At 37.8% G+C, this 14,704-nt stretch overlaps 1 protein-coding gene across 1 annotated transcript in view; it reads left to right on the forward strand.

Annotated features, from left to right (window-relative positions):
- Positions 1–425: 425 nt before the first annotated feature.
- Positions 426–14,704, forward strand: part of LOC311291142 (uncharacterized protein) — a gene marked incomplete at its 5' end in the record, with an annotated part of 50,297 nt that continues 36,018 nt past the window's right edge. The window contains 10 exons of the mRNA XM_084410015.1: positions 426–433; positions 544–714; positions 1,864–2,037; positions 2,187–2,354; positions 10,355–10,522; positions 10,760–10,930; positions 11,102–11,275; positions 11,448–11,618; positions 11,777–11,947; positions 12,076–12,249. Of these exons, the coding sequence (XP_084266141.1) occupies positions 426–433; positions 544–714; positions 1,864–2,037; positions 2,187–2,354; positions 10,355–10,522; positions 10,760–10,930; positions 11,102–11,275; positions 11,448–11,618; positions 11,777–11,947; positions 12,076–12,249 (1,550 nt within the window). The remainder of the gene's footprint in view (positions 434–543; positions 715–1,863; positions 2,038–2,186; positions 2,355–10,354; positions 10,523–10,759; positions 10,931–11,101; positions 11,276–11,447; positions 11,619–11,776; positions 11,948–12,075; positions 12,250–14,704) is intronic.

Here is a 14,704-nt window from a genome sequence, read left to right on the forward strand (position 1 = left end):
ACAGTATTACAGCAGAAGGTTGTGCTGCTCTGACTTCAGCGTTTAATTCAAACCCTTCAAACCTGATAGAGCTGGATCTGAGTGAGAATAAACTTGGAAACTCAGGAATTGAGAAGATCTGTCCTCTGTTGGAAAATAAACAATGCAGATTGACGAAACTGAAGTGTGTATTTTTATTTATCCACATTTCAATATGATAATATATATATATATATATATATATATATATATATATATATATATATGTGTGTGTGTGTGTAATATTTGTAAATGACTATGTAATCAGATTAACTGTCTTGAAAATTGAATTAATTGTATATTGAATGCACTGTATGAATGAATTAATATGTAGATCTGTATTAATAAGAAATTCAGTTTAATAAGTTTATTTTAAGGTATTATTGGTTAAATTTCATGATTTTAATATGAAAATGTGAAATTTTGTTTGCTTGTTCTTTTAGTGTAGAACATGTACAATTTTTGTTCTGTTCTGATAAATTGTAGAATAACCGTCTGAATGTTAAATTTTCCTTTCTGTTCTAGACTCTCAGACTGCAGTGTCACAGAAGGAGGTTATAAAGCTCTGGCTTCAGCTCTGAGATCAAACCCTTCACACCTGATAGAGCTGGATCTCAGAGGAAATGATCCTGGACAATCAGGAGTGAAGGAGCTCAGTGATTTACTACAGGATGAACAATGTAAATTAAAGACCAGGTGATTAATGTCTTAAAATATTTTAAAATAAGCCACAAATGTAATATCTGCTATATGAAACTAAGGGGATTGGTAATTGGAGAGGAATTGCAATTAAAGGTAGAGGAATTTACAGCATACCTATTACTGAAATTCAACAGTCACACAACTATATTTTGTGACACGAACCACCTTGTGACAAAACATAATTACATAATTTTGACTTTCTGAATAGACTTCTCCCAAACTAATATGAAAATCAGTTAACACCATTTCCGTAATCAAATAACATAATCTCCTTATTTTTTAATTAAAAATATATATAGCATTCTGGTAAATAAGCTTCCACAAAGCTCCATGAAAATTGTATACAATAATGTCATTATGTTTTAAAAAATGTTGTGTGTGAATTGAAAATTCTTAATTTGATTCTTGATTCAATTCAATTAATAATTTTCACTAGCCCCCACAAAAAAATTATAAATAAATAAAATAGTTTTTATTGACCCATAAGGTTGAAACCTACATTTTAGAGACCAATGAAATTTCACAATTTCGATACCACAACTAAAACTACTAGAAAAACAATGGAAAAGCACAGTCAAATGAAAATGATCTGCTTGAACGGATTTGATACCAAGCCTAAGGTATAGATATCTGTTTAAGGTGGAGACTGGTTCCTAAATTCGTCACATTGCTGTACCTTGTCTTTAAAAGGCCATAAGCACCAAAAATCCTGTTTCACAAAAATGCACTGTAACTGCATCAGAAACATTACTGCTCATTTAGAAGACAGATGCAACCAGAACTGTATTTTGATTAGCTTTAGTACAAGCAGGTCCACTTGATGAGGTTGATGCCCCATATACCACTCCTTTTTTACCACCCAATCTATTAATGCATTTTGGAATAAACTGGTAATTGTCAACTAATTGACTGACTGAAATCATTAGAAATAATTAACTGAATACAGTTAGAAATAATCAAGGTTCCTCAATTCACTATAATTATATATTAATTTTTATATATTTGAACATACAGTACATACAGTATTGATTTCGTATTGTTTTCGCATTGTGTATCTTGTATTTGCTTAGCTTGAAAGAATGGGAGGTGCAAAAAAATTACATTTTGACAGAATTATCTAAAATACTCTTCTATGTTCTGTAGGTTTTTGAAAAGTGATGCTGCACAGGAAGCGTGTGAGTATCTCACTAAAGTTCTGGGTAAAAGTCCATTATTGCTGACAGAACTGGATCTGAGTGAAGATAAATTAGGAGATCTGTATGGAGAGAAGCTCTCTGCTCTTTTGATGGACTCTCATAGCAAAGTGAAGAAAATCAAGTGAGTCATCATGATTTATACATTATAACTTCTCTGTTAATTGGTTATATGAGACTATCAGTCACATATGCGATCATATTTGAAGACCTGCTGATCTGATGTGTGGTGAATATGTGCTGAATAATAAATTATGGTGTTTCTGTGTTTAGGCTGAGTAATTGTGATCTGACAGAGAAAAGCTGTTCAGTTCTAGCTACTGTTCTCTCTAAAACCATCCTGAAAGAGCTGAACCTGAACAACAGCCGTCTGCTGGACTCTGGAGTCAAAGAGATCTGTGAGGGACTGAAGAAGCCTGTGTGTGAGCTGAAGATACTCAAGTGAGTACATTTCACCACATTTTAAGAATGTTTGATAACGTTTTTGTGCTGATCTAATACTAATATTTTCTTAGTGCTAGGTGCACATTTCAACTACATTAAAGTTATTAAAATCAACCCAATGTATACAGGTTTATTGTTATTAATTATACAAGTGGTCTGTCTAAATATTCAAATCTGATTGGCTGGAAGTTGTGCAATAAAACAGTTTAATTCACATGTTCAGGTCAGGTTTTTATTTTTTTTGTTATTTAAAGAGCGCGCTAGTAATTTGCGCCTACAGACGGGTCCACGACATGCGTCCATTTTGTCCCATAGATGGTCTGCTCGTGCACGAGCAGATCCGTTTCCTCGCTAGAGAAACGTTCAGTTTTTCTGCGTGCGAATTCCGCCATGTAAATAGTGAATCCGCCATGGCGCGAGCGTGACTGGCCTTTAAAGGGAATGGGAGATGAGACTCTGATTTGTTAATTGCACGTTACGCCCAAAACAAACCCATTACTCATTAAAGGGCACCCATTATGCAAAATTCACTTTTACAAGGTGTTTGAACATAAAACATTGAACATGGCGCGTTTACACAACCATCCTATAATAATAAAAATCCACCCAGTGCTTTTAAAAAAAAATCCCCATAAATCATAAGCACTGTCTCAGGATAAGCCGTTCGCAGATTTCTTGGCAAAGTTGCGTAGATTTGCACAAGCCCCGCTGTTGACTGACACTGCAGTTTTAGCATAGACCCGCCCTGAGTGAGCTGTGCACAGTCCGCCATTGTTTCGATGTCTCCTAAGCGATTGAGGTGTTTAGTTGTTGGATGTAAGAATGAACATAGCAGTCGTCATTTACTCCTGACATCTGAGCTACTGAAGAAGCAGTGGATTACTTTTGTTTTTGAAGGGAATGCGCCCCTCAATCTACCTTAATGCGTTTATGTTTGCGCGAATCATTTTACACCAGACTGTTTTGTGCACTTTGTCAGTACAAAGCAGGCTTCGCTAAAAAGTTGTTGCTCGAGGATGGATCAGTACCAACTGTTGTGTTCGTTATCCAGCTCACAGTCTCCGAATCGATACTGGTCACAGCAGTAATGAAAGGGAGAGCGCACACTTTATCACAGCTCATCTAGTCATTTTATGGATATAAAGTTTACCAGTTTATTAAGTAACCCAATTGAAAAGTTCTGTATACAGTGAGGAGAATAAGTATTTGAACACCCTGCTATTTTGCAAGTTCTCCCACTTAGAAATCATGGAGGGGTCTGAAATTGTCATCGTAGGTGCATGTCCACTGTGAGAGACATAATCTAAAAAAAAAAATCCAGAAATCACAATGTATGATTTTTTTAACTATTTATTTGTATGATACAGCTGCAAATAAGTATTTGAACACCTGAGAAAATCAATGTTAATATTTGGTACAGTAGCCTTTGTTTGCAATTACAGAGGTCAAACGTTTCCTGTAGTTTTTCACCAGGTTTGCACACACTGCAGGAGGGATTTTGGCCCACTCCTCCACACAGATCTTCTCTAGATCAGTCAGGTTTCTGGGCTGTCACTGAGAAACACGGAGTTTGAGCTCCCTCCAAAGATTCTCTATTGGGTTTAGGTCTGGAGACTGGCTAGGCCACGCCAGAACCTTGATATGCTTCTTACAGAGCCACTCCTTGGTTATCCTGGCTGTGTGCTTCGGGTCATTGTCATGTTGGAAGACCCAGCCTCGACCCATCTTCAATGCTCTAACTGAGGGAAGGAGGTTGTTCCCCAAAATCTCGCAATACATGGCCCCGGTCATCCTCTCCTTAATACAGTGCAGTCGCCCTGTCCCATGTGCAGAAAAACACCCCCAAAGCATGATGCTACCACCCCCATGCTTCACAGTAGGGATGGTGTTCTTGGGATGGTACTCATCATTCTTCTTCCTCCAAACACGTTTAGTGGAATTATGACCAAAAAGTTCTATTTTGGTCTCATCTGACCACATGACTTTCTCCCATGACTCCTCTGGATCATCCAAATGGTCATTGGCAAACTTAAGACGGGCCTTGACATGTGCTGGTTTAAGCAGGGGAACCTTCAGTGCCATGCATGATTTCAAACCATGACGTCTTCGTGTATTACCAACAGTAACCTTGGAAACGGTGGTCCCAGCTCTTTTCAGGTCATTGACCAGCTCCTCCCGTGTAGTTCTGGGCTGATTTCTCACCTTTCTTAGGATCATTGAGACCCCACGAGGTGAGATCTTGCATGGAGCCCCAGTCCGAGGGAGATTGACAGTCATGTTTAGCTTCTTCCATTTTCTAATGATTGCTCCAACAGTGGACCTTTTTTCACCAAGCTGCTTAGCAATTTCCCCGTAGCCCTTTCCAGCCTTGTGAAGGTGTACAATTTTGTCTCTAGTGTCTTTGGACAGCTCTTTGGTCTTGGCCATGTTAGTAGTTGGATTCTTACTGATTGTATGGGGTGGACAGGTGTCTTTATGCAGCTAACGACCTCAAACAGGTGCATCTAATTTAGGATAATAAATGGAGTGGAGGTGGACATTTTAAAGGCAGACTAACAGGTCTTTGAGGGTCAGAATTATAGCTGATAGACAGGTGTTCAAATACTTATTTGCAGCTGTATCATACAAATAAATAGTTAAAAAATCATATATTGTGATTTCTGGATTTTTTTTTTTTAGATTATGTCTCTCACAGTGGACATGCACCTATGATGACAATTTCAGACCCCTCCATGATTTCCAAGTGGGAGAACTTGCAAAATAGCAGGGTGTTCAAATACTTATTTTCCTCACTGTATATTTGTTTACCGTTAAGGCCCACTGAGTCCGAAATTCGCGTCCGAAATTTTTGCACGTTAGAAAATAAATATGACCTCATCCAGACCTACTGGTCCAGAATCATATCTCAATTGAATAATATCTTAGGTTTGGCCTTGGATCCTGACCCTTTGTCTCTTCTCCTGGGTTTCCCATGTAAGCTTATTTCTAATAAGCATAAAAGACGTCTTTTTGACCTGTTAACTTTTGCTGCCAGGAAGAATTTACTTTTGTCGTGGATCAGCGATAAACCCCCCTCTATAAAGGGATGGCATTCAGTTATTAGAGAGACTATTCCTCTGGAACTCCTAACATCTTTTATTCACTCTACGACTGACACTTTTACTCGCACTTGGACACCTTATTTGGACAGCATAAATGCCTCTATTTCTGATATTCTGAGGTTTGGTATGATATAGTGCCTTCAGATGATCTATTACTCTTCTGGTCCTGTTGCACATTTCTGTTCACTGTAGAATGCCTTGTTATGTTATGTATACTTTTGTGTTTATATTTGTTGTATGTCGGGCGATTTGTTACTTTGTTTTGTGTTTGTTTAATAAAATTAAAAAAAATAAAAAAATAAAATAAAAAAATAAATAAATATGACCTCACGTTATGTCAATCACGCTTGTACACTGCCTCCAAAACTTTCGTCAGCATTTTGAATGGTGTTTTGACAATTCAGAGCCACCGAATCACAAAAGCGAATAAACGCATGCGATAATTTCGGACTCAGTGTGCCTTTAGTTTTAACACGTTTTTTTGTGTAATTCGATGTGTATGTTGATGATAATGCAAGGGAGAGAGTGTTTATGGATAAGACTTTAATGCACACTTTTTGTACTGTTTTATTCAGCTCTTACAGTGATTTTATGGAGTGAAATGGACGCTTCATCTTTTGTGTGAAGTACAATAAACTTCATAAAACTAATCAGTATAGATTTAGTGGATATAAGCAAGATAACAAATAAGTTATAACTGTAATAAACAAATCTATACCTTTTCTATCTCCATACAGCATATATTATCTGGCTCTGTAGGCATTATTGTCCGACTCTTTCTGACAGTTTCTGTTCTGAGGTTATTATTCCGTGAGATGAGATTGTCCTGACCATAGACTGTAAAAAAAGGTCCTGACACCGGAGCACAAGCTCTTGAAGCCCCGCCCTCTTCTTGAAAGGGGATCAGAGGCAGCAGCTCATTTGCATTCAAAGTGTTACGTCCCAGGTCTAGGGTCCAGGAGAATAACATAAATAAACTTCGTAACACCTGACTTCTTGTTTCCTTCTTTTTATTATTTTTGAAACAAGTTGTTCAAATTGGTATAGGTCAGCACAAGACATCAAAATGAAGCAAATTTGTTTCAGGGTTGGCTCAAAGCCAAAATAATTGGTTCTACCTTTCTTTTAGAAAAAAACGTATTATCCTATCAAAGAAAAAACGTTTAAACAAAAATACAAATACTAAACTGACTCCCTTACTAGCCAGAAACAAGAGAAAAGGTAATGTTCACAATAAAGAAAAATTGGCACCCCTAAAGCTTCCATGCTGAAACCTGTGACATTTATAATAATTATAATAACAAGGGAAAACACTTAACCACGTTGAGTATTAAAAGAAAACCGTTTACAGAAAACTTTACAAAAGAAATGAGCAAAGAACAACAAACCAGAAAGGGTAAGGTGAGAGAAAAATAAATAACACAGTAGGTCTATTTATAAAAGTCACTACACAGAGTTAATTCTCTTTCCAACAACAACAGTTTCAAGACAGCGCTATGAACAACATTCCCTGTCTCTCGATCCACGTCTCTTCCTCTTTTTAAAAGACGCGCAGTCCCATCTTGACCAACCATGGGGCACGTTACCGACACGTTCAATTAGGGCGGTGCAATCTGCGAGAGTGAGAGAGAAAGAGAGAGAGAGAGAGAGAGAGACACACCATACACATGTCTCATCATAACAAAAGGGATACACACAAAAAACAGCACGTTTTTGGTCACCCCCAAAAGAGGCAATTTTACATGCTTTTAAAAATTATCTGTTGGGTATTTTGAGCTAAAACTTCACATACACACTCCGGGGACATCAGAGACTTATTTGACATCTTATAAAAAGGGGCAAAATAAGTGACCTTTAAGAGAATAGGGACAACCTTTTTAGACCATGCACCAGACGCGCCAACCATTTTTCCCGCCATTAAACTTGCAAATGTGGATTCAGACACGCTGTAAGTGCACTTGCGCCGTGCGCTTTAGACCATGAGCTTAGATCGTTAAAATAGGGCTCAGAGAATGTTTCCTGTGGTGAACTTAAATGTTGGTTTAGTTTTTACATTGAAAACTGTAATAATTTAGAAATAAATGGCCATATTCTACCCTGATTTTAGCCCTCTGACTTAAATTTAAATTTAATTTTGGCAAATGCCAAAGTGTCAGATGTTTTTCAGAGTGCTCTTATGCAAATTTTTTATTTTGTGTTTGTATTCATGCACGCAAATATGCACGCATGCAACTACTTTTACTTTTGGCTAATTTGGTTGTTTAAAAGACCAAAACTTCAGCAAAACCTTGCTGTTTGACTCAGAGGAACTAAGTTAATGTGTTTCCTTGATGAATCAATGCTGCAGAACTTGATGATGCAACCACGCTCACTACCGAGCCCCTGAATGTCCAACGAGACAAATGTGATACCACTGAAAAGCTGAGAATCTCCCCTTCACTGGACTTTTTAAATCATATAGATCAGATTAGCATTTCATAGGTTAGCTCCAGGTAGTTTGTTAAGAGCTAATCAAATTTCAGAGGGATCTCCTGACTATAGGTCTCTTCAAGTCATTTCACAAGTTATTGATCTGATTTAGGTCTGGGCCCTGACTGGACCAAAATGTTGTTCAACTTTTTCTTCTTCTTGAAGCATTCTTTGTTGATTTAAATTTGTGTTTGGTGTTATCACATTCAAAATGAAATTCTACTTCATCTTTAGGTTTGTGATTTTGTTCCAAAAATAGAGTTGTATAGAGCAGAATCCTCCATAATGTCACTCACTGTGCATCAATCGCTTCTGGCAGGTCTAGAATTTGGGATCGGAATGTTTGTTACTTAATTATTAAAGTATTTCAGAATGGAAAAAAAGAACAAGAACACTATACCCCGGTTTCTCAGATGAGGCTTAAACCTAGTCTCAGACTTAAATGCATGTTTGAGCTGTTTTAACTGAAAGCAACTTGCGCTGACATATCTTAAAATATCAGTACCATTGTTTTGTCTCAAGATGCACACCAGTAATGTAGTAGCCGACGATGCATACTGTACAAGATGTGATGTCAGTAGCTACCTCGATTTTTATTATTTTTTACAGCTACTCCGGTATACGTCAGGAGCTATGGAAAATTTGCCTGAATGAGGCACTTTGGGAAAACGTGCGATGCCCCATGTCAAGTACAGATGCACTGATGAGCTACTGTCCCGTGTGTACAATTTTACAGCAATGCCTTTGCCGTGTTTCTAATTATTTACCCCACATGCTTGTGGCTTTACACTCCTCTCTAAGCGAAGCTTCGTCTAACCCGTTAATGATGGAACTAACTGAGCAGGACAAGGCATGTGCATTCTTGCCAACCTCTATGGCATAGTTTAGGCTTGTGCAAGCTTGATGGCAGGTTTAGTTGGCTCAGCCTTCTTTGGCAGGGAATGTCGGGAAAATTTGCGATGGGTACCATTGGTACCTGGTTGAATTTTTTTACCAGCTGCACAGGAAGACTACCTTAAACTCATTCTCATCATGTGGGGACAGGCTCAGGACCCAGGTCACCTCCAAAAGCCTCTAGTGTCTTGACACAATTGAACACACACTGATGTTTTTAGTAAGCCAAACCATTTAAATATAATAATAATAATAATAATAATAATAATAATAAACACAGAAGTATGTTACTATTTTAATACATTTGCACTGTAAAATAAAAAAATATATATAAATGGAGGTTCACAGTACAGTAGTAAAATTGCTAATCTCTTGATTTCTCCACTTGATTTCTTCACTTGCAAGAGCTAAACTGTCAAGCTTTTAATTTTAGCGTGTAGATCTTTATATTCTCTTTAAAGTTTACAAACATGTTACAAATACTTCCTTCTGCAAATGTAGTGAAATGCTGTAAACTTTTACAGTTACATTTTTACTCATTGCTGCAAACAATTACTCATATCTAGGTGTTCAGATATAGTGTGATTTTGTCATATTTTGCGATTTCAGACTATTGTTTCATAATTAAAGCTGCAGTCGGCAAGGCTGCTTCGACTTAGCCAAAATTTTGAATGTTTACAACTCCCATGCCCCTCCCCCACTACCAGCGAGCACCTCCCATCGAGGTCGTGCTCGTCAGTGTGTGTGTACCTGATTTTCTGTGAACGCGTCCGTCTCTTCAGCATCGATCAACACCATGGACTCGGAGGTAGGCTGCCCTGGCTAATCTACCCATAGATAGCAATAACCGAGGAATTGGAAGCTTGTTAGTAGATTTTCTCTTCGCCATCACGCTTCGTACAATCTTCAGGCGAACTTCAGGCGTGTCGTGTCAAGTCAAGTATATTTGTATAGCGCTTTTCACAATACAGATTGTATCAAAGCAGCTTCACAGTATTAAATGAAAATAATACAACAAGGTTTGTTTCTAGTGGAATTTATTGATTGATAAAAATAAATTAATATTCCCAAAATATCCCCAACTGAGCAAGCCAAAGGCAACAGTGGCAAGGAACCGAAAAACTCCATCAAGTGACCTGACGGTGACCTAGAACTCCATCAGGTGACCTAAACTCCATCAGGTGACCTAAGGTCCTCAGGTCGTGTGCATGTGATATTGTAACGTGCGCGAGCCGCGAGGGAGGGGGGATCTGTGGCGTGTGCACGAACTGTGATTGACAGTCAGATCTCACACCCCCCTGCGCTGATTGGACCTGATGATCCGGGAGCGGTGGATTTTTGCAAAACAAATAACACGCTCCAGGTGGAGTTAGAAGCTCAGGTTTTTTTCTAAAACCACCTTATTTATGTTGTTCTGTCGGATTATAGTGTCGATTTCACTGAATGATTACAAAATTTTTGCCGACGGCAGCTTTAATAAATCATAACTACTGTACAAAGTAAAATTTTATATGAAATTTTATTTTTCTGTAGACTTTCAGATTGCAGTATCACAGAAGAAGGTTATAAAGCTCTGGCTTCAGCTCTGAGATCTTCACACCTGATAGAGCTGGATCTTACAGGAAATGATCCTGGACAATCAGGAGTGAAGGAGCTCGATGATTTACTACAGGATCAGAAGTGTCAACTCAAGACACTGAGGTGAGTACTATTAAAACAGCACTCAATAGTCTTAATATAGTTTTTGCCAAAAGAGAATTCAACTGTCAAAAACACATTTAGTAACTAGATTTTGAAAAGACTAAAGGCCCTTTCACAATCTTGAAACCCTAGGGTGAACCCTACAGAGCTCACAAGCACTAATCTCCAGTGATCACTAAATGTTGGCGTCAAGTACTTTGTGTTTGTAAAATCTCCCTTTTCTATTCATCATTTTAGGCTGCGTAAGTGTGGTCTAACAGAGGAAAGCTGTTCAGCTCTCGCTACAGTCCTGAGATCAAACTCCAGTCTGAAAGAGCTTGACATCAGCAACAATAATCTGCAGGATTCAGGAGTGAAGAAACTCCAGAACGGATTAGGAAATACAAACTGCACACTGGAGAGACTCAGGTGAGTTCAATGAACCATTATTTTATTTTACTAATCACATTTTTTATTTATTTTTTTATTTATTCTCTGATTTAAAAAAAAAATACAATAAATAAAGTGCATTTGACCATTTTTCATGTAAAAAAAAATTTTTTTTTTTTTTTTGAGTGGTTATAAATGTCTTTGTTCTAGACTTTCAGACTGCAGTATCAGTGAAGAAGGTTATAAAGCTCTGGCTTCAGCTCTGAGATCAAACCCTTCACACCTGATAGAGCTGGATCTCAGAGGAAATGATCCTGGACAATCAGGAGTGAAGGAGCTCAGTGATTTACTACAGGATCAGACGTGTCAACTCAAGACACTGAGGTGAGTACTATTAAAACAACACTCAATAGTCTTAATATCGTTTTTGCCAAAAGAGAATTCAACTGTCAAAAACACATTTATAAATTTCGTTTTGTAAAGACTAAAGGCCCTTTCACAAGATTATGAAGATACCCAAATGAAATGGCATGTAATGTACTTACTCTGTTTCCAGGTTTTTGAGTCCTGCTGCAGATGAAGCCTGTCAGTATGTAAAAGGAATTGTGGGTAAAAACTTGTTACTCCTGAGAGAGCTGAATCTGAGTGAACATGAACTAGGAGACACACGAGTGAATCAGATCGCTGCTCTACTGCAGGATAAACACTGTCAACTCAACACACTGGAGTGAGTGGAACTTTTTTAACATTTTTTTTGGACATTTAAATTATCTTAAATCGGGTGAACCCTACAGAGCTCACAAGCACTAATCTTCAGTGATCATTAAAAGTTGGCATCAAGTACTTTGTGTTTGTAAATTCTCCCTCTTCTGTTCATCATTTTAGGCTGCGTAAGTGTGGTCTAACAGAGGAAAGCTGTTCAGCTCTCGCTACAGTCCTGAGATCAAACTCCAGTCTGAAAGAGCTTGACATCAGCAACAATAATCTGCAGGATTCAGGAGTGAAGAAACTCCAGAACGGATTAGAAAATACAAACTGCACACTGGAGAGACTCAGGTGAGTTCAATAAACCATTATTTTATTTTACTAATCACATTTTTTATTCTCTGATTTAAAGAAAATACAATAAATAAAGTGCATTTGATGGTTTTTCATGTAAATAATTTTTTATTTTAATTTTTTAGACTTTCAGACTGCAGTATCACAGAAGAAGGTTATAAAGCTCTGGCTTCAGCTCTGAGATCAAACCCTTCACACCTGATAGAGCTGGATCTCAGAGGAAATGATCCTGGACAATCAGGAGTGAAGGAGCTCAGTGATTTACTACAGGATCAGAAGTGTCAACTCAAGACACTGAGGTGAGACATGATGAAAAATAAATGAAAATAATGTACAGATTAGGGCTGCACCCTAGTAGCCTAGTCAACGAGAAGAGTCTTAGTTGGGGGGTGGATGTGGAAAGTTGAAATATTGTACTGAGTTATCTTAATCTGGATTCAATTATCAATTATCATGATTACTCACATAAGAGGAAGACATCATCAGCCATACAAATTATAAAATGCTCAAGTAACTCTGAACAATAAATCTAAATAAAATTGAAATCGCTATGGCTTAGTGATTATGAAAGTGCTGTGATTTGTGGATGACTGATAAGCGCAAATCTCGAGAAACAGGTGTTTATTTATTCTCAGTGTTGAGAAACGTAGCCTGCATGTGTTACGTTATTGTGTTAATAATAACTAAATACCTATTTATGTTACATATTTATTTTGTATGAAAACTAGTGCGTTAGTTATGGATTTAAAAGTAGGCTACCGTTGTCTCAGTGCTTCGCTCTCTCTCTCTCACAAACACGGACACGCGCACACAGAGAGAGAAGATAATTGTAAAATGAAAATTGACGGGCTAAGTTTAAATTTTGTTCTTGCTTGTGTGTCAAAATGTCAGAAAGCATTTTGTATTATCCATTCGTGTTTTTAAAATTCGTTAAATGACGGACGCTTTACCGTTAACACATCCCTCATATGTCGTATTCATCTTATTCGAACTTATAGGATACTTGATATTCTTTTTAGAATAAGTGATTCGGTTTGCTATTATTGGGTCATGTGACAGGACTCCTGCCTATTCATTGTCAACTGTTTTCTATAAATACGTTTGTATTGACTTGTATTGTATTGGTTTATTCAGCTAATGCGTGTCCTGTTTAAAATGTGCAATGTTCAAATGTAAAGTCAGCACGTCACAAATAGAAAATCCTCTTTTCCCTGTGGGATTTAGTATCATATTTGGATATTGGAATAATAAATTAAGTAGCCAATTTAAAATAAATCACATGTACACACAACATTCCTGTTTTTTTTTTATTTTGTTTTTTTACTGTTTTCTAGGGGTTTCTAAATTTTAAACTAGTTGACCAGGATTATATGCAATGCAATATCTTCATGAATAAAAAATGGTGTTGAGCAGTATTGAAACTTTGAATTCAAAACTAGAATTATGAAGATAGGCATGTGTTTGTGTGCGTCTCGCATTCTCAAAATAATGACAAAAATATATGAGGTTTCTCACTGCCTGGTGGGTGGGCAACGGTGGAGCGTACATTGGCGGTGGGCTGTCGTGTGCGCGCTGGGGGGGGGACTTTCTTCAGGGCAAGTCTGCTGTACAGTTGGGCAGGAAATCCGAATGCTCGCCTATCAGTTACTGTCCTCATATGTCTCATCACATTTTTATCACATTAAGTATTAGCAGCTTGATAGTACAGCTCGCTCAAATTCTAAATAGAAAAACGTGTGATGATATTTGGTGCATATTCATATGTTTGTGCAGAGTGTGGAAGTTGAATAGTAGTGTGCTGCATGACAGTTAAAGGGATAGTTCACTTTAAAATGAAAATTCTGTCATCATATACTCACCCTCAAGTTGTGCTGAACACAAAGGAAGATATTTTGAAGAATGTCAGTAACCAGACAGTTAACTGGAACCATTGACTGAAAAAAATATATACTATGGAAGTCAATGGTTCCAGTTAACTGTCTGGTTACTGACATTCTTCAAAATATCTTCCTTTGTGTTCAGCAGAAGAAAGAAATTCATACAGGTTTGAAACAACTTGAGGGTGGGTGAGTAAATGATGACAGAATTTTTATTTTAAAGTGAACTATCCCTTTAACATGGAGGTGCCGGTGCAATCACTTGCATTTAACTTAAGATACTCTGTCACTTTTGGTCATACAGGTAAGATTAATACATCATTCAAAACTGTATAGGGGCTTATTTTATTTGTGCAAGCACAAAATAAAAACACGATAGTGAGGAAGAGGAGGGCATAACAGTCCAAACACTAGGCAGGGAACGGGGCACGATGACAGGTAAGCAGGAAGAGCAACCACTGTAACTAGCTCAAGATGACGGTAGGCTGGAGAGCAGTTCTGGCAGAGCAGAATAAGACCAGAGGATACCAGCGATGGTCAGGCAGGAACCCCAAGTACAACGGCCAATGCACTCCAGTATCTCAGGCTCTACACCAGGCTTGCTGTTATGCAAGGAGAGTAAGCGGCTAGGGAAGCTCTGCTTGCAGGACAGGATAGGATCTAAAGACACAGGGAAAAGACAAGACAGACAGGACCAACGGCAAAACAAAAGCACTGCAAAATTAATTAACTTGTACAAATAACACTAGATTTATCAATAAGAAAAGTACTAGGAAAGTACACAGAGGCACAATGTTTAACAAATCAGTGAAACATGAGGGAGAGCACACATTATAAAGGGAAGCAGAGAGCACAGGGAACAGGTGACAATATTCAG

This window comes from Rutilus rutilus, assembly GCF_951802725.1.
Source record: "Rutilus rutilus genome assembly, chromosome: 5".
NCBI classification, from domain to species: domain Eukaryota; kingdom Metazoa; phylum Chordata; class Actinopteri; order Cypriniformes; family Leuciscidae; genus Rutilus; species Rutilus rutilus.